Source organism: Aquarana catesbeiana, linkage group LG07 (assembly GCF_042186555.1).
Source record: "Aquarana catesbeiana isolate 2022-GZ linkage group LG07, ASM4218655v1, whole genome shotgun sequence".
Lineage (NCBI taxonomy): Eukaryota > Metazoa > Chordata > Amphibia > Anura > Ranidae > Aquarana > Aquarana catesbeiana.
Window position 1 is genome coordinate 99,954,718 of NC_133330.1, and position 18,565 is coordinate 99,973,282.

The window sequence follows — 18,565 nt, forward strand, 5'->3', positions numbered from 1 at the left end:
TCCAGGTAGCCATATTGCATTGCATTTTACAGAAAATTACAGAGCTGCAGATTGAAAAAGAAAGGTAATATTTCATAACATTCAATTACAATATGACTTGTGTATGCTATATTAATTTTTTTTATTTGCTATTTTTTTTCCCATGAAAGTGGAGTTACCCTTTAAAAGAGAAGTAGGGCCAAAGCTCTTTAGGCCATACTTCTCCTTGGGGTCACAGGAGAGCACTCAGTTCTGCACTTCTGTGACCCGTTTTCAGCCAACAGTGGGCTAAAGTCTGCTGGCGGCTGACGTCACAGAGATGTCGGGATCCACCCAGATCCTGGACCGGCTCAGTCTCAAAATAAGCCATTGAGAGCCTGAGCGAGCCACTCCCGTCCCCATGCAGAGCCCAGTTCTCCAGTGAGCTGAGGGGCAGAGCAGAGAGCCAGTGACTACCAGCTCTCTGCTCACTGAAGACCAGGAACGGAGCAGTCTTTGATTGCTCAGTATTTGGTCTAGAGGTAGCAGGGGACAGCTGTAGCTGGGATCTTTGCTGCAGCCATTTAGGTGAGTATGATTGACTCTTTCTGCACTTTTTTTTAATAAATCTGTCAAATGCTGTGGCTGAATATGCCTAGGTTTAAAGATATGCCTCTAAGTTACATATGTACTAGAGCTGTACAGTTGTAGGTTACATATGTACTGGATCTGTCTGCTTTTCTTAAATGGGTAACTTATTAGCTATAGAATGATTCAGCACAACCTAAAGTAAAAACAGTAGGCACCTTCAAGTGCCCCAAATACAAGGGTGCTCTGAACATATCAACCCAGCTTTCTTGATCAAGGGCCATGCCCTGCTCCCCATCTTCTAAGCCACACTAATAGCAAGTGAAATCTTTTTGATGGCCAATCGTGAGACTTAGGCAGATGGACTGAGTAAAGACAGCCCTAATATTTAGAGAAACTGGGTCAATAGATACATACCAGAGTATCCAGTAAATCCAGAAAATTGGATCATGCTATGTTGTTTTTTTCCCCCTTCCTCTGGATCAACAGTAGGTATAGGATTGTGTATACAGGATTGTAATTTTTTCCCCTTTTATTAGTTGAACAAAATGGACTTGTGTATTTTTTCAACCAGACTAACTATGTAACTATGTAGCACAGTAATAATCTGTTTCTCTTGCCTCTCTGCATGCTCCTTTTGTCAATGTGTTTACTTCCTTTTTCAGTCTTAGTGCTACTTTGCAGCAATTTATAGAAAGCAGCTATCAAGACAAATTCAGGTATTTGTACTAGCTGCCGTCAAAAATACATCTAAAGAGTTTAATGAATTCATTACCACAATTATTTGTGTAACTTTTGCCTGAAACTCAGCTTTAATGTGACAATAAATCGAAGCATACATGGGTATCTTTTGAATTCCATGCCCTTAGGAAATTCAATGTAAAATGCTACATTTAAATATGAATAGAAGAATGTGAACATAGATTACCTAAGTAGCCTTCCAAACAAGGTGTATGCATTTTATTTTTATATTTTCAGCACTTTGGGGTGTATTTATTAATGATGCGCTAGTGAAACTCACCTAATAAAAAAAATAGCGAAGCAATTTCTGGCAAAATATGGCCTTTGAAATATATGACATTTACTAGGTGAATCTTGTTAATTAAGTTCTTGCCAGGATAAATCTTCATGGTATAGGAGCAGCTATTTTTCACCTTTGAAAGAACCTCTGTGACCTTTTGAGCAAATCTTTTCAAATAACAGGACAGTCCTTTCATGTATTTGCCAACGTGTTTCCCATGGTGTTTATGCAGGGTTTCAGCTCCAGGTGGGTAATTGTATTAAATAAAAAATATTTAATAAATCCAGCTGCTAGCATGCCACCGCTTTCCGATTTACCTTTTCATGCAAGCCAGGCATGCAGACTTGCACCCCAATAGCAATGGAGCCATGAGTGTGCAGCCCCTATGCACATACCACTCTACATACCTTTTATGCCGCGTACACACGACCGGACTCTCCGTCAGAATAGATTCAGATGGTCTTTCCGACGGAGTTCCAACGGAGTTCTGCTGAAACTGACTTGCCTACACAGGATCACACCAAAGTCCGATTGTTTAGAACGCGATGACGTACGACGGGACTAGAAAAAGGAAGTTCAATAGCCAGTAGCCAATAGCTGCCCTTGCGTCGTTTTTGGTCCGTCGGAATAACATACAGACAAGTGGTTTTCCCGATAGGAACTAATTCGGTCAGAAAGATTTGAAACATGTTCTATTTCTAGGTCCGTCAGAATTTTGGATTTTGGGGGGACCCCTACGGCATTTTTTTAAAATTTTGGCGCAGGGTTCCCCTTAAAATCCATTCCAGACCTGAAGGGTCTGGTATGGATTTTGGGGAAGACCCCATGCCATTTTTTTAAAATTTGGCGCAGGGTTCCCCTTAATTTCCATATTAGACCCAAAGGGCCTGGTATGGATTTTAGGGGGGCCCCCACACAATTTTTTTTAATTTTGGTTTGGGGTTCCCTTAATATTCATACCAGACCCAAAGGGCCTGGTAATGGACTGGGGGGAATCCCATGTTCTTTTTTTCAATGAGTTTTATCTATGTTGCTGAGACCCGACAATTCATTACAGCTGCAATCAATTACAAATGACAATTTTTCCTTTAGAAATGTCATTTTTCTGTGGTACTGTTCTAAACACAGGAAAAATGTGCCACTTTACAGGCATACTATAGACACCCCTCAGGCATGATATTTAAAGGAATATTTCATTTTTATTGTTTCACTTTAAGCATTACAAAAATCACTGCTCCCGGAAAAAAAAGTCCGTCTTTAAAAAATGTATTTGCATTGATACATGTCCATTGGGGCAGGACCCAGGTCCCCAAACACTTTTTAGGACAATAACTTGCATATAAGTCTTTAAAATGAGCACTTTTGATTATTCATGTTCGTGTTCCATAGACTTTAATGGGGAAAAAGCACTCAACTTGCCACTTGCTTGCTATGGGGATACCTGGGAAAGGACATGCTTTTTTTTTTTTTTATTATTATTTTTTTTTCTATTTACTTTCTTTTTACATTAGAAATGCCCAGAAAATTTCCCATGGAAGTGTTGGATCTTTTTTTAAAATACACATTCCACAATTTAGACCAGGGAATAGTTTGAATACTGGGCAAGGCAAAAAAAATGGAAAATTCCTATCAAAATACTTACCGTAATTTTCCTTTCCTGATGGACTCCCTGCCAGCGGCCGTGTTCCATAACTAGCCTACTCCAGCCATTTGAGGGGAACTCCTGCTGCCATGGAGTCCATCAGGAAAGGAAATTATAGTAAGTATTTTGATAGGAATTTTCAATTTTGCTGACAGACTCCATGGCAGCAACATGTGGGAAATAACTCGCCATACACACCTGGATGGGCAAAAATGCTGAACAAAGATTTATTTAACACCGTCAACCGACAGTACTTTCAAACCAAAATTGACAGAAGACAAAGTAGCTGGTTCAACACAATAATGAGACATAAAAGTATGAATTGATGACCAGGAAGCTGCTCTGCAGATCATTTCAGGTGCAACATGATGTGAGGCCGCCCATGAATGTGAGAGATTTCTGGTTGACCGCCTCAGGAGGAGCCAAGCCCTTCTATTTATAAGCCCATTGGATAGCTTGAACAACCCATGCAGCAATGGATCTGACGGAAGCCTGGAGGCCCTTGTTTTTTCCGTGGAACAGGACAAAGAGAGAGTCAGATTGTCGAAAAGAAGCTGTAGCCTCCAGGTACTGCTTCAGGGCCACTCCCATATCGAGGGGATGTAGCTCTAGACTTCCAGCAGAAATAAATGTAGGAAGCGTGATATCCTGGTTCTCGTGGAAGATTGAGGTGACCTTGGGATTTGCCCCTAGCATTGGGATTAGAACCACTCTGTCCGGAAAAAATTTGAGAAAGGGCTCCTTTGACAATAGAGACTGAATTTCAGAAATCCTCTTTGACAAAGTTATGGCTACCAGAAAGGTAGTCTTAAGGGTAAGTTTTCTGAACGAGAGTGGCTTGCCAAGTTGCGAGAAAAAAAATCAAGGACTAGTGGAAGATCCCATTTGGGGAACCTAGGTTTCCTCTGCGGTCTGAGCCTGACTGCCCCCTTGAAGAACTGTTGGACCAGAGGATGTTTGGCCCATGACACCCCAGAGACAGCTGAAATTGCTGATACTTGAACACGGAGAGAACTAACAGACAAGAAGATATCCAGTCCTGTCTGCAGGAAACTTAAGACATCCTGAACTGCCGGAGCACTACAAGAGTTGGATCTGGAGGACATGTGGCTTGTGAATTTAGCCCAAATCCTTTCATATACCCGATTGGCACTTCTCCTTCTTGCACTGAGGAGAGTGGGAATGACCTCTTTGGGGCAGCCTAATGCCTCCAGCCTTCCCCTCTCAAAAACCAGGCCTTTAGGTGCAGGTGAGCTGGTCAAGGATGTAGCCTTGAGCCCTGAGACAGAAGATCTGGTCTGAGTGGCAAGGGAATCGGATCCCGAACACTGCATTAGGAGGGGAAACCAGGGCCTGTTGGGCCAGTAAGGTATTATGGCTATCACCTCCGCTACTTCTGACCTGAGTCTCCGCAGGAAATGGAGAATAATGGGGGTTGGTGGAAAGGCATAAGCTTTGCGGAACCACCATCGCTCCATCAGGGCATCCACCCCATAGGCCTGAGGATCCCGGAACCTCGAGTAGTACCTCGCCAGCTTCTTGTTGCAAGGGGAAGCAAAGAGATCGACTTCTGGGGAGATCCCCAAGGTTAAGATCCAACTGAATACCTCCTCGTGGAGAGACCACTCGTTGTCTAAAAGGACTCGAGATAGGAAGTCTGCCTGGACATTCTGAATCCCAGGTACATATGTTGCTGTTATGTTGATCAGGTTCCTCTGAGCCCAGGTCATAATTGGTTCTACCTCTTGAAGCAGGGACAGACTTCGAGTACCCCCTTGTCTCCTTACATATGCCACCGCCGTCCAGTTGTCTAGTCTGAGTAGAACCAAGGCTCCTGATATCAGATGGCAAAATGCCAGAAGTGCCTGGAACGCTGCCCTCAATTCCAGGATGTTCGACACTGTTCCTCTGGAAGAAAAGTCCCAGGTGCCCTGCGCCACCTCTGTCAAGCAGTGTTATCATGACCCATGTGATGGGAAGAATGGAGTGGCAGTTGCATAGGTTTTCCCGCTGGAGTCACCAGGGAAGGGAACTTCTCATGGCTGAAGTAATGCAAATAAGCTGGGCCTTGTTGCCTGACCACTGATGAAGAAAGCCTCTTTGGAAGGTCCACATCTTTCACTGCGCCCACTTCACCATCGGTATCGTGGCCACCATGGTGCCGACAATCCTCAGACACTGGAGGGCATGGAGATAAGAAGCAGAGAGAGCCGGCCGAATTCTGTCTTGGACTATCGAAATCTTTTCCTCGGGTAAAGAGATGGTGCCTCTCACTGTATTGAAGTGGGCTCCTAGGAACACAAGAGACTGAGACGGATCCAACTGACTCTTCTCCAGGTTCAGGATCCAACTAAATTCCTGGAGGGTGAAGATGACCTAACCCCTGTGTTCTAGGAGTCGGTCTCTGTCTTGAGCCAACAGTAGAAGATCGTCCAAGTAATGATGGAGACGGATTCCTTTGGTTCTCAAGAGAGCCACAACAGCCAACAAGACTTTTGAAAAGACACGTGGAGATGTCGATAGCCCGAAGGGAAGGCATGTGAGCTGTAAATGAATCTTGCCCACGGAGAAGCGGAGAAATTGTTGAAAATCCTCTGCCACAGGAACTTGAAAATAAGCATCTTTGAGGTCTATAGAGACCATCCTGTCTTCGGGACTGCTGGATTGTGGACAGAGTTTCCATCTTGAACTTTTCTTTTTTGATAAAACGGTTCAGATGGGTCAGATCTATGATGGGCCTCCATGCACCATCCTATCACTTTCACTCATTTCCCTTCCATCCATCCAGGCCTGGGCTGTGTTGTTAGCTCACTCAGCGCACCCGGGGGAGACCGAGGAGCGCTCCCTTCAGAGCACTCCCGGACCCCCCCTCTCTCTGGCAGTCTGTGTCATGGATCTCCACGACAACGGGCACGCCAGCTCTGCGCTGCGGGACTTCTAGACGCATGGGGGAATCCTTCACGTCGTGCTGGCTCCGCTCCCCGCCGAGCACAGCGCTGTTATACATGTCCATCCCCTCCCTGCTGTGGATGCTTTCACTCCAGGGAGTGTTTCGTGGGGATGACGCTATGCGTCGCTCTGCCCGGGGGATATCCTAGACAGACATCTCACGTCCTCCCTAAAAGAGGAAAGAAAAAAAAAAAAAACTTGTGACCGCCCCATACTCATGGTTCAGCCAATCAGGCTGCTGATTGGACATCCCCACCCACTGCAATTAAACACACATTTAAACTCCTCCAGCACTGCATTAATCAGCTGCTACTGACACCACACAGACATGCTTGGAGGAAGCTGAGACAGGCAGGTAAATGCATGGACCCCCTCTGGTTGGGATGTTTGGAAATTTTACAGACGGTTAACCGTTTACTTACCTATAATATTTCCCTGATGTGTTTTATAATCTGCAGACTTATGCGTACTCACACCCAACCAGGGAACCTGCATATTTCCTTGGACTCCTGCCCATTTTGATTCTGGGATATTATTCAAATACTTCCTGCTGCTGAAATTGGGACCCATGATCTGGTTCCTTTTATCCTCAGTTTTTAGGTACGTGTTATATATGTTCTATATTGACAATCTCGGTTGAATCTGCTAACCCCAATACTCCTTACAATTCTGAGAATAGTATTGTATTTATACTAGGCTCTCTTTTTAAGACTCTCATTGAACTATTTTCATTGCAGCAGGATTGTACCCCCCACCCTCTAACTCCATCAAACAGGCTGTCTCAAGCCTTCGCAGTGAGGGGAGGACTGTGTCTGTTCTTATATTGGGGATATCCTTTGTGAAGCAACCTCAGTCCACCCTGGTTCTTTTTCCTGTGATTCACCTGGTATCTTCCCTATCTTCTTGAGCCTCGGTTCTGTGATCCCTGTGTGGCCTTGACGGGCGGCAAATTCTTGATTCGCATTGGATGCTGATAATGTCCCTGGGAGTGTTTATATGAATCTTAAGGGGTCAGTATGAAATCTCTGCATGTATATGCCTGGAACTTACCAAAGATGTAACATATGTTAATGTCTATTGACCTTTATAATGTAAACTAGATGCTCTCTACTGCCTCCTGCTGTGAATGCCTGAGATATTCATCCATTTATGTTTGCTCTGCTTTTTGTTAATTTTCTAGATGAAATATCCATTTTGACCAATTGTCATTACCCCTGAAGAAGAGGTCAACCCCTTTTGCTTACCTCAAAACGTTGGGTTCTATGATCATTGGTTCTTTACTACCTGTATCATTGCATTTGGTCATTTATTTGTAGAATTACTTTTTCCCATTTACATGCATCCATTTTATTGTCTATATGGTTAGGTCATGTGTAATGATTTTTAGATGCTAAATTACTACAATACTACAATACTTTTATACAAAAACTATAAACTTCTACTACTTTCTACTTTATTAGAGGTAACCCCGTGAAAAAAGTCCCGCTAGAGGAATCGCACTCCTTCAGGGGGTGCTTAGGTTTGGCCTCCATGCACCGTTCTTCTTTTGGACCATAAAGAGAGGAGAGTAAATTCCCTTGTCTCGCTGGTTGTCTGGGACAGGGATAGCAGTGCCTTGATCCAATAAAGATTCTACGTAGGCTAACAGAATCAGCCTTTTTTCTTTTGAGGCCAGAAGAGAGGTGGGAACACACCTGAGTCTGGGAGCGCTGCTGAAGGCCCAGGCATGGCCTAAAGAGACCGTCTTGACGGTCCAGAAGTCCTGAATTTAGACTGCCCAGACGTGCCGAAGGTGGAGAAGGCGAGCCCCCACCTGGCCTGTCTGAGCGGGCCCAGTCTCAAAAGGACTTGGTCGGTTCCCTCTCCCCCCGTCGAACCGCTCTTGGCGGGTTTCTTGAAGGATGACTGCCTTGCCTTCCATGACCTGGAGAATTCACAGCCCGGCCTGTAGCTACGAGCTTCCCTGGGAAAGATCTTCTCTGGCCTTGCAAACGCTGATCCCGAGGAAGGAACCCCGACTTACCACCAGTGGCCCAGGTTATGGCGTTATCCAATTTGTTGCCAAAAAAGGAAGACCCTTCAAAAGGAATTTGGCACCACACCTGTTTAGATGCTGGGTCAGCCAGCCAAGGACGGAGCCACAAGGCACGAAAGCATGACCCGAGCCACCAGACGGATGATATCAATCGAGGCCTCCCCCAGAAAGGTAGATGCTAGCCTCAGCTCCTGGATGGGTGAACTCCTCACTACATCTTGTGAGATGTTCCTGAGTGTCTCATCCACATTATCAGTCCAGACTTCCATGGCCTTGGACATTGCAGCCAGAGCTAAAGCTGGCTTGCAAGAGGTAAACTCTCTTCAGATCAGAGTCGATCTGTCTATCCAAGGCGTCCTTAAAGGAGACTGTATCTTCCAAGGGAAGAGTCACATGTTTTACCAGCCTCATCACACCTCTATGAAGGGATAAAGCTTCAGAACTTTAGAAAGCATGGAATTCTTTTTCTCCACCTTACCCCATTTGTTTGTGATGACTTCACCAAGTTCAGCAGGGAATGGAAAGTTGACACGTTCCTTCTTCAATTGTTTGAAGTATTTCCTTTGCTTGGAAAGGACGGCCACAGGATCTTCCCAATTTAAAGCCTCTCTAATTGCTTTAACCAAGGGAGAGAAAAAAGCAAAATCAAACCCCACACAGGGATCTTCCCCTTCAGAGTCACTATCTGAGGGAACAGCTGAAGGGTGGCTAGGCAGAGAGGACTCCCAAGCATCCTGAGCTTGTGTCTCCCTTACTGGTGAGCGTAGCGGCTCTGCACGGGGGTTGTGGGTCTGGCTGGTCTCGATACTTATCAGGGATTCTTTGACAACCCTTTCGACTAGGGATTTCAGCTGCTGGTCCGTACCACCTCTTTCGCCAGCTGCTTTGGCATAACAGAGGTCACACAGGGATTTTCCCACAGGTACTTGGGACCTGCACCCCCAGCAGACACAATCAGCTGGAGTGAGCCGTGGAAGGGCGAGACGCGTCCTTGCTACGGTGTCCCGATCTTGAGGGTGAACCGTAGTGTTTAGACCTGGAAGAGGAGTACCGGCGACGAGATTTTGAAGAGCCACTTCTTCTGTGAGAGCTGCGCTGTTGTTCGGACCTAGAAGGGCTGACAAAAAAGAAAGAAAGACAGGCAACAAAAAGTTAGGGAAAAACAGTGGCCATGAGGACCAATAGCAAACGAATCCAAGGCCGAAAGTAAGATGACTAAGCCGGACTCATGGGGCAATAGGGTCACCTGCTAGTAGCTAGGATGTTTGACCAGTGCGTAGCCTGCCTGCCAGCGGCTAGGTCTCTAGCTTCTTCCAGCGCCTCTTCCAGTGCCTACACCATACCCTGCTAGTAGCTAGAGCCTAAAGGAGTATTGCGACTCTTCATTCCAGGGTTGCAGCCCGGCCAATCCCGATCGTGGGGGAGGAATCTTCGGGTAGGAAGACCAACAACTGGGTCCTACGGAGGAGGATATAAAAAAGAACACGGCCCCTGGCAGGGAGCAAAGAAACATGGGAGTAGTGTCCTATAGGGTAGTAGAGGCGGGACTAAACCCACACGTTGCTGCCATGAAGTCTGTCAGGAAAAGCTGAATGTTGGATTAATTTCAGAATAAATCTACATTCACTGAGTGAATCGTGTTTGATGAAATTTTCCACTGGTAAATCTCGTTTGCTGCTATTTTTGATGGCCACATCTGGTTTAAAATGGACAAAACACACTGTAATATAAGGTAATGTGAAGATCAAATTTGGTTAAAAAAAATTGGCAAATATTGGGCAAATGTTAGCTGAATTTCTCATCAATTCACTGATAAATACACCACTTGATTTCCAAGTAGCTCAGTTCTGTCAGTGTCAGATTTCATTATAAACACATTTAATGGCGGATTTGCTGCTGTGATATTTCCAGGACTATGGTTACAGTAGTTGCCCCTACCAAGGATGATATTCAAGATTTCCTGTTTGGTGACCAATGCTATAAGATAGAGAGTTTTGAAAAGAAAATGGGAAACCAATACAATTTTTTTGTCATTTCACCTTAGCCATATTGTTTTAGTTTTACCTTATCATTGATGAGAAGTTCCATAGGGTTGTGACCCCATTCCAGCAGTACAATCTCATTGGGTTGACCATGGACAGAATAGGAGAAAGGAGTGCCTGACCCTGAGGTTGTCTTGGATTTTAGCCAGAGGCATATAGTGAAAGCATAGAGCTCCGGGAGAGTCTTTTTCATTCGTCCATACATATAGTTGGTACGTACTGGAAAACTAAGCTTGAAGTTCTCTGGATGATACCCAGGGTAACCTGAAGTAAAATAAAGCAAACACACTTATATTGAAAGACTAAAATATGGTAAAGTGGCCAAGTTGCTAGCTAGCAGAAGTGAAACTAACATAACCCTGTAAAAGATGAAAGTGAAATTTTAACTCTCTTCAGGAGTCTTGGGTGTCACTGCTTTTTGACACTTCCTGGTGTGCGAGATAGAGTATCCCCCGCTCAATGCTGTGGTTCTTCCTAGACACGTGCACAACAGAAAAAATAGTTTTGTTTTGTTTTGGATAGATTTGTTATGGTACTGATATAGTTTCATTGATTCCTTTAGTTTTTCTTTGTTTAGTTTAATAATTTTCAAACAAAATTTTCAGAAAAATTTGGATCGGTCAAAAAAAGATCAACCAATGCAAATTGTGTGTGAAGAATAGCTGGTTGTTAAGGAGGCGGCTGGGAAGCTGGCTGCCACATCCTTAGCAACCGATGACTCATCAGCTGCCAACAGGCTTCCCCCCTGACAGCTGAAATAAAAACAAGAGAATGCTGGCAATGAAAAAAAAACAAAAAAAACAGCATGCAGTCCCTCCCAATCCATACCAGGCCCTTTGGGCCTGGTATGGATTTTAAGGGGGACCCTTTGCCAAAATTAAAGAAAAAAACAGTGTGGGATCCCCCCCAATGCATACCAGGCTCTTTGGGTCTGGTATGAATTTTAAGGGGAACCCCATACCAAAATTTTTTTAAAAGACGGTGTGGGCCCCTCCCAGAATCCATATCAGACCCTTATCCGAGCATGCAGCCCAGCAATTCAGGAAAAAGGGGGAAGAGCGAGAGCCCCATACCCTTCAGAATCATACCAGGCCACATGCCCTCAACATAGGATGGTGCTTTGGTGTGGGGGGGGTCTGCCCCCCCCACCTCAGAGCACCTTGTTCCCCTGGTTGATGGGGACAAGGGCCTCTTCCCCACAGCTCTAGGTGGTGGTTGTGGAGGTCTGCAGGTGGGGGGCTTATCAAAAATTTTCAAAGCCCCCTTTAACAAGGGGGCCCAAAGATCCCTCCCCCATGTGAATCAGTATGGACTACATAATACCCCTACCCAATCACCAAAAAAGTGTAAAAAGTGAGTAAAGACACAACACAAGTTTCTGACAAGTCCTTTATTAAAACATCAAAGCGCTCCTTCCATGTTGAGAGCATGTGGCCTGGTATGGTTCAGGAAGGGGTGGCGCTCGCTCACCCCCCTTTTCCTGGCCTGCTGACCTGCATGCTTGGATAAGTGTCTGCTATGGATTTTGGGGAGGACCCCACGCCATTAAAAAAAACATTTTGGCATGGGATTCCCCTTAAAATTCATACAAAGATTCATAGGGCCTAGTATGGATTGGGGAGGGATCCTAAGCTGTTTTTCTTCTTACATTTTGCCGTGGGGTTCCCCTTAAAATACATACCAGACCTGAAGGTCATTGCCAGCTTTCTTTTGATTACATTTCAGCTGTCAGTGAAGAAGCCCGCTGACAGCTGATGAGTCAGCGGTTGTTAAGGACGCGACAGCCGGCTTCCCAGTCCGCTCTTTAACAACCAGCTATTCTTCACACAGAATTTGAATTGATTGATCATTTTTTGACCGATCCAAGTTCGAATTGTTCCGGAAATTCAGAATTCGTTAGAAAACGAATATACGAAACTAAATTAAACAAATTTCAAACAAATTAGTTACTATTCGAATAACCAAAATTTTGTCAGAAATGTATATTTGGACCTAAACAAATTGCATGCGTCTAGTTCCTCCAATGGACCCCAGCATCCTCACAGGTTGTAATGTAGTAATGTAAGGGTTGATCGGGGGGTTCTAGGTGTGTCAGATAATGTAGTGGAAAACATTATCTAACACACCTGAAAGTGTCAAATTGTAACGAAACCTGGAGCTCCAGTGAGTGAAGATTTTACTCACCACGCATTGAGTACGTATGAATAAAGCTATATAAAGTTTTGTAAAACTTTATGCTACCGTAGTCTCACTTTTGCTCGTTAGAGACAGAGTCAGGTTTAATTCAAAACAAATAATCTTTAAAAATGTCACAGTTAACCAAAAACTCATTGTACCCTTATAATAAGAAAGTTTCTTAAAAAATTTCTTCACTTCACTTTGTGCCAGTCTGAGAGTTTTTAATGGATTCGTGGGGACAAATGTTTTAATTTGGTAGAAAAAAAATACTGTCCACAGCACCATATCAACTAATCACAATGCAACTTGTGCTTTTATGCAAATCAGATAAAGAAAACAGACCCTTTCCGTTTAAAGTCTGAATAGTGGATGAGATTAATCCTATTGCAAGGTGCAGTAAGTGTAATTCTGACTTCAGACAGTGACATAACTAGGGATTTTTACATAATAATTTTCAAAAGTGGAAAGTTTGATAATGATTGTAGGCTCAAGATCCATGCTAAGATCTAACTCATCTTTTAAAAGTTTGATATTGCACCACCTCCCCCAACATTGCCTCATTCGGGGAGATGTCAAAATTCAACTATGCCAAGTCAGGGGAATTCCAGGATCCAATATGACCATGTTTACGGAAGTTCCTGGACCCAGCATGGCTATGGGCTGATGTCAGATTAAGGCCCATTCATACCTAAACCTGGTGATGAATGGTCAACAGCTATTTCTGTGCTTTGACCTGATATGCGGGAGCTCAACTGACCTGGTTGCTATTTCAGATTTTTTTTAACACCAAATTCAATTCCCTGGTTCCCAACCAAGTGTTTGTCTTTTGCCTAACACTGCAGCAGCCTACCTTGGTTCCTGTGCATACAACCTCTTAACTTACTGCCACTGCCTGTCTGTGTTCCTGACCTTGCTACTGTCCACTGTCCTGTACTGCTGCTGTCTATCAGTATTCCTGGATCATTATTTGTCCCTTGCCTGCCATTCCTGACCTTGCTATTGTAAACTGTCTTGTACTGCCGCTGACTGCTAGGATTTATGACCCAGTAGCTGTCCTTTGCCTGACTTTTTCCTGACACTGCACCTATCTCCTGTCTGCTACCACTGCTGCCCACCTGTTGATGACTTTGGCATTTTCCTAACCCTGCACCTGTCTTCCCATGTACTGTTGTTGTCAGCTTGTTGATCTTAGCCTGCGTCATGACCATGCTACTGATACAGTTTACCAGACCCTGATGCCACTTCACTGCCTTCACTGTTAGCTTTCACCACTATTAAGAAAATTTGAATAGGTACTTGAAACCAACTTTTCTTTTAGATTCTCCTGTGACTCTTCCCTAGTTTCACCTCTGACAGAAAAGCCTCCTCTTATTACCCATCACTTTTAGGCTGACCATACACTAATAGATTTCTTTTTGTTGAAATCTAACAGATTTCTCCATCCAGAAAATTGGCATGGATTTACAAATTTGTACTGCTGCACCAGCTGTCAGAATACCCAAATTTTTAGCCTAGCTTCTTTGCCAAAAGTCGATTGCGCAATTGACTTTTGTTAAGCTGACAGAGCCATCCACTGTTAAAAGTTTGACCAATTCTTCCTAATCAGCCAGTGTATGACCAGCTTAAGCTAGACTTTATCTTTATTTACACATACTAGTATATCTGCCTTGTGGTTTTTGTGTGGTTTCTTTTCTGCTAGTTCATGATATAACTGTATGTTGCTTTTATCTTGAACTTTAACATTCTGTACACCTCAAACTACAGAAAAATAAAAAACATAATCTAAATGCATAAAGTTTTAATTGTATTATAATAATTCACTTAAGCCTTGTACACATGTTCAGATTTTTGGCAGGGAATTGTGTGATGACAGACTGTCCGACCGTTAGTATGCTCCATCAGACAATAGTTGGCCAACTTTCCGCCAACAAATGTTGGATGGCAGGCTAGTAAATTTTTGGCAGACAACGGTCTGTTGTCAGATTTTCCTATCGTGTGTACACAAGCCTGTCACACAAAAGTCCAAAATACAAATACACATGCTCAAAATCAATGCTCACCAAACACGACATTAGCAGAAGGTGCCCAAAGGGTGGTGCTCAAGAGCTGAAATTCCTCGTTGTACGTCACTACGTTCGTGTTTGTTGGCCGACAATTGTGTACCGTTTGTATGCAAGACAAGTTCACGGCAAACGCCCTTCGGACAAAAGTCTGATGCTTTGCAGAAAAGCCGATTGTGTGTATGAGGCTTTAAAATGCAGGTGCAATGAATGTCCTTAGACCTTTATCTGTATGTAAAAATCTTTAGATAGTTCTATACTATAAGTATGTTGAATCTTTTACAGAGCAGCTTTTAGAAATTTTTCTGAAATAAGGACATTTTGTACACCATATTCTGAATGTATTTGATATTTGAGAGTGCTTGATTTAGGTTGTGTTTGCATTTATGCCTTTGGTATTTCTAACAGAGCCTAACAAAATATTCCTTAGCATAGAATCCATTTATTTATTATACATTCTATATTATCATTATTACATGACCTTCACCTTGTTCCAGTTCCGCTATGCGGTTCTGCAGAATGCTCAGTTCCTTCTCTATGTCCTGCTTGTCTCTTTCACCTGAAGCTGTTGTTTGCTCCTTCTCTAGTTCTAGAAGTTTGGCTAGAAGTTGAGCCTCTAGCTCAAGCAACTTGGACTGTAGAGAATCCCGTCCATAAAGAGGTGAAGGTGAAGTAGATGTTGGCGCAGTCAAATTGTGCACTCTCTGCTGGATTTCCAGCTATGAAAGAAAGGGAAAAAATGTTACAGAGCTTATACAATATACATAATATTGGCAAATCATGCATATATCAATCAAGAGCACTGTTGTCAAGGGCCACATGCAGACCTTTGGCACTTATTGTAAAGCCCTTAGGGCCTCTGCAAAAAGTATTCTGTGTTGGTGTTTACTTAAGCAAGTAAGGAAAATATTATAGTAATAATTATTTAAACCCTTTCTTCTTTTTGTGTTTTTCCTTCTCTCTGACCTTTTATATTACTGAGAGAAATCTCTAATGGGGCACAAGTAATTTTTAAGAGGGCTTTGGGGAGTATAAAGTATAAGTTAAAACATTGATTTGTAAAGAGGATTTAATAGCAGTGATCTCATGTGACATGCCTCCAGCCTAAGACTCTATGTATGTATGTGCCCAATCTCCAACAACTCTATAGCATGTTTGCAGTCTCTGGCCATCATTTGTACATTTCTGCAGTTTCTGAAAATCTGCTGTAGTGTGCCTGTATTTCACCTGCTGAATGTCTGCAGTTTCTGATAGCTTTCTGGCTAAGACAGAGTTCAACCTTTACATAAATTACCCAATGTAGACAATGGCCTTAGTAGGTTAAAATGCAGTATGGATTCTGTAAAAATATTTTTTAATGCAAAAGCTATACTTGTAGGCCTTTTCTGTCACCCACGGAACCTGGTCAGAATCCTCCTAATATTTACAGTCCTGCGTCCTGACTTATTTACAGGACCCTGAAGATGCTGAGATCCAGGACCATAGCAGTGAGTACACTTCCTGATTAAAAAAAAAAGTAACCCTTGCGCAGCACGCTTTTTCCCTCCTCCTTTCCCAGCAGATGAAGAGCTCAGCATTACTGAGATAGGAGAAGAGAGAGAGCAATGTGATAGAAAAGACCTACAGGTATGGCATTTGCATTAAACAATATGTTACAGTGCATTTTAAACTACTAGGGCCTTTTGTTTGCCTGGCCCACTTTATGTAAAAGGTAAGTTAACCAATGGTCTACTGCATTCAATATTTTCTCATCTCTGCTGTGAGTCTGGCAAACCGGAAATTGGGGTTCAGGGCTGCTTCTAAACAAAATACAATAGAATATGTCTTTTCAAGCTTAAATTCCTCCTAATTTAAGGCACTCATAGTTCAAAATATTCCAAAAATAATCCATGCATTGTGTCACCCAGACTGGATTACTGCAACTTTACTATGGACTTCCTGAGAAAGAACTATGTAGATGACTTTGCTTGCAGCTGGTACGGAAGGCAGCAGTCAAGTTACTCATTTACCAACCACGTCACTGCCATATTGCAATAGCGTTTTGCTCCCTACACTGGTCTGCAATTAAATGGAGGATATCGTTTAAAATTCACATATTTACCCATAAAGTCCTAAATAACTTGGGCCTGCCTAACTGACTGAACTTCTGGTTATCCATACTTCCTCATTCTCACTAGGCTCCTCAGAAAAAAAAAAAACTACATGTGTCCAATGTTGCCTTATAGTGGTTCTAAAGGCAGACTTTTTTTATCCTAATGCATTCCTGAGGGTAAAAACCTTCTGCATGCAGCTACACCCCTTAGTCCCCCCCCCTATACTTACCTGAGCCCAATCTCTATCCAGCGATGTACACAAGAGCAGAGGCTCTGTCTGTTCTCTTTCTCCTCATTGGCTCAGAGACAGCAGCGGGAGACATTGGCTCCTGCTGCTGGCAATCCCAGCCAGTGGCGAGGAAGCAGGGAGCGGGGCTGAGTTCCACTGTCTGTGTCAATAGATGCAGGTGGTGATGCTCAGGAGCGAGTCTGCATGAGAGCCTCTGTAGCAAGTGGTTTGCTAAGAGAGGCACTCACTGGGGAGTGGGGGAGCCAAGAGCATTGGTGGGGGACCTGAAAAAAGGATTGGGGCTGCTCTGTGCAAAACTTTTACACAGAGCAGGTAAGTATAACATCTTTGTTATTTTAAAGAAAAAAAATATGTTTAGAATCACTTCCAAATCTTTTGGATCTTGTACATTCATAGTAACATAGTTAATCTGGTTAAAAAAAGTTCATCCAGTTCAACTCAAAAAAAAAAAAACCTCCATATACACTAACCAATAACCAACGTTGATCAAGAGGAAGGCAAAAAACCCCATTAAAGCTTAATCCAATTTGCTCCAGCAGGGAATAAAAATCCTTCCTGATCCCCCAAAGAGGCAATCGGATATGCCCTGAATCAACTTTACCTATAAATATTAATATCCAGTTGTACTATATGCATTTAAGAAAGAATCTAGGTCGTTCTTAAGACAATCTACTGAGCTGGTCAGAGTATATTCCACATTTGCACAGCTCTTACTATGAAGAAACCTTTCCATATTTGGAGATTAAATCTCTTTTCCCCCTGACGTAAAGAGTGTCCCTTTGTCCTCTGTGATGACCTTAAAGTAAATAACGCTACACCAAGTTCGCTATATGGACTACCTATGTATTTATACATGTTGATCATAAACCCCCCCCCGCCCCAGTCTCCTCTTGTCAAGAGAGAATAAATTCAGTTCTTCTAATCTTTCCTCATAGCTGAACTCCTTCATGCTGCTTATTAGTTTCTCCAGTTCCCCGATATCCTTTTTGAGAACGGGTGCCCAAAACTGAACTGCATATTCCAGATGAGTTCTTACTAATGATTTGTACAGGGGAAAAATGATATCTCTCTCCCTCTCTCTCTCTGCAATTCATACCTCTCCTATCCTAACCTCTCCTATCCTTCTCCACCACTGATTCTCCCAGTTGTACCCCCCCCCCCCCCCCCAGTATGTATGATGCATGCATATTTTTAGCCCCCACAGTTGCCTCACATTTGCCCAATTAAACAGTGCTTTGAGGTCTGCTTATAGCATTGAGTTTGGCTTCGTCATTCAGCACTCACAAAATGGAACTCACTGCCATCCACTGTCCAGGAAACACCCTCTCTGGATGTTTTTAAAAGTAAATTTAACCACTTGCCTACTGGGCACTTTTTACCCCCTTCCTGCCCAGGCCAATTTTCAGCTTTCAGCTGAAATTTTTATGACTTTTTCACTTTTTGATAGGCAGCACTGATAGGCAGCACTGATATTTATTTATTCTTTCCTCACGCTGTCAGCATGAGGAAAGTAAAGTCGATTACTGGCTTGTGTTTACATCCTGTGATCAACTGTCACTGAACACAGCTGATTACATGGTAAAGGGCCACTGTGATTGGTCCTTTACCCTGATCTGTGATCAGCTGAGTATGAAGAATTCAGAGATCACAGAGCGTGCTGTCCATGTGAAGTGCAATCATGGGAGGCCATCCATGGACGCCCTCTCGGCAAACTAAGCCTGCGTTGTAGCCATCTTTCAGCTATAGCAT

At 43.3% G+C, this 18,565-nt stretch overlaps 1 protein-coding gene across 1 annotated transcript in view; it reads right to left on the bottom strand.

The window, feature by feature from the left end:
• The window catches only part of NPTXR (neuronal pentraxin receptor), a 132,989-nt gene that overhangs the window by 28,213 nt on the left and 86,211 nt on the right, over window positions 1–18,565 (bottom strand). Inside the window, exons 2-3 of the mRNA XM_073592540.1 lie at window positions 14,961–15,192; window positions 10,258–10,499 (exon numbers count right to left, since the gene is read on the bottom strand). Coding sequence (XP_073448641.1) covers window positions 10,258–10,499; window positions 14,961–15,192 — 474 coding nt within the window. The remainder of the gene's footprint in view (window positions 1–10,257; window positions 10,500–14,960; window positions 15,193–18,565) is intronic.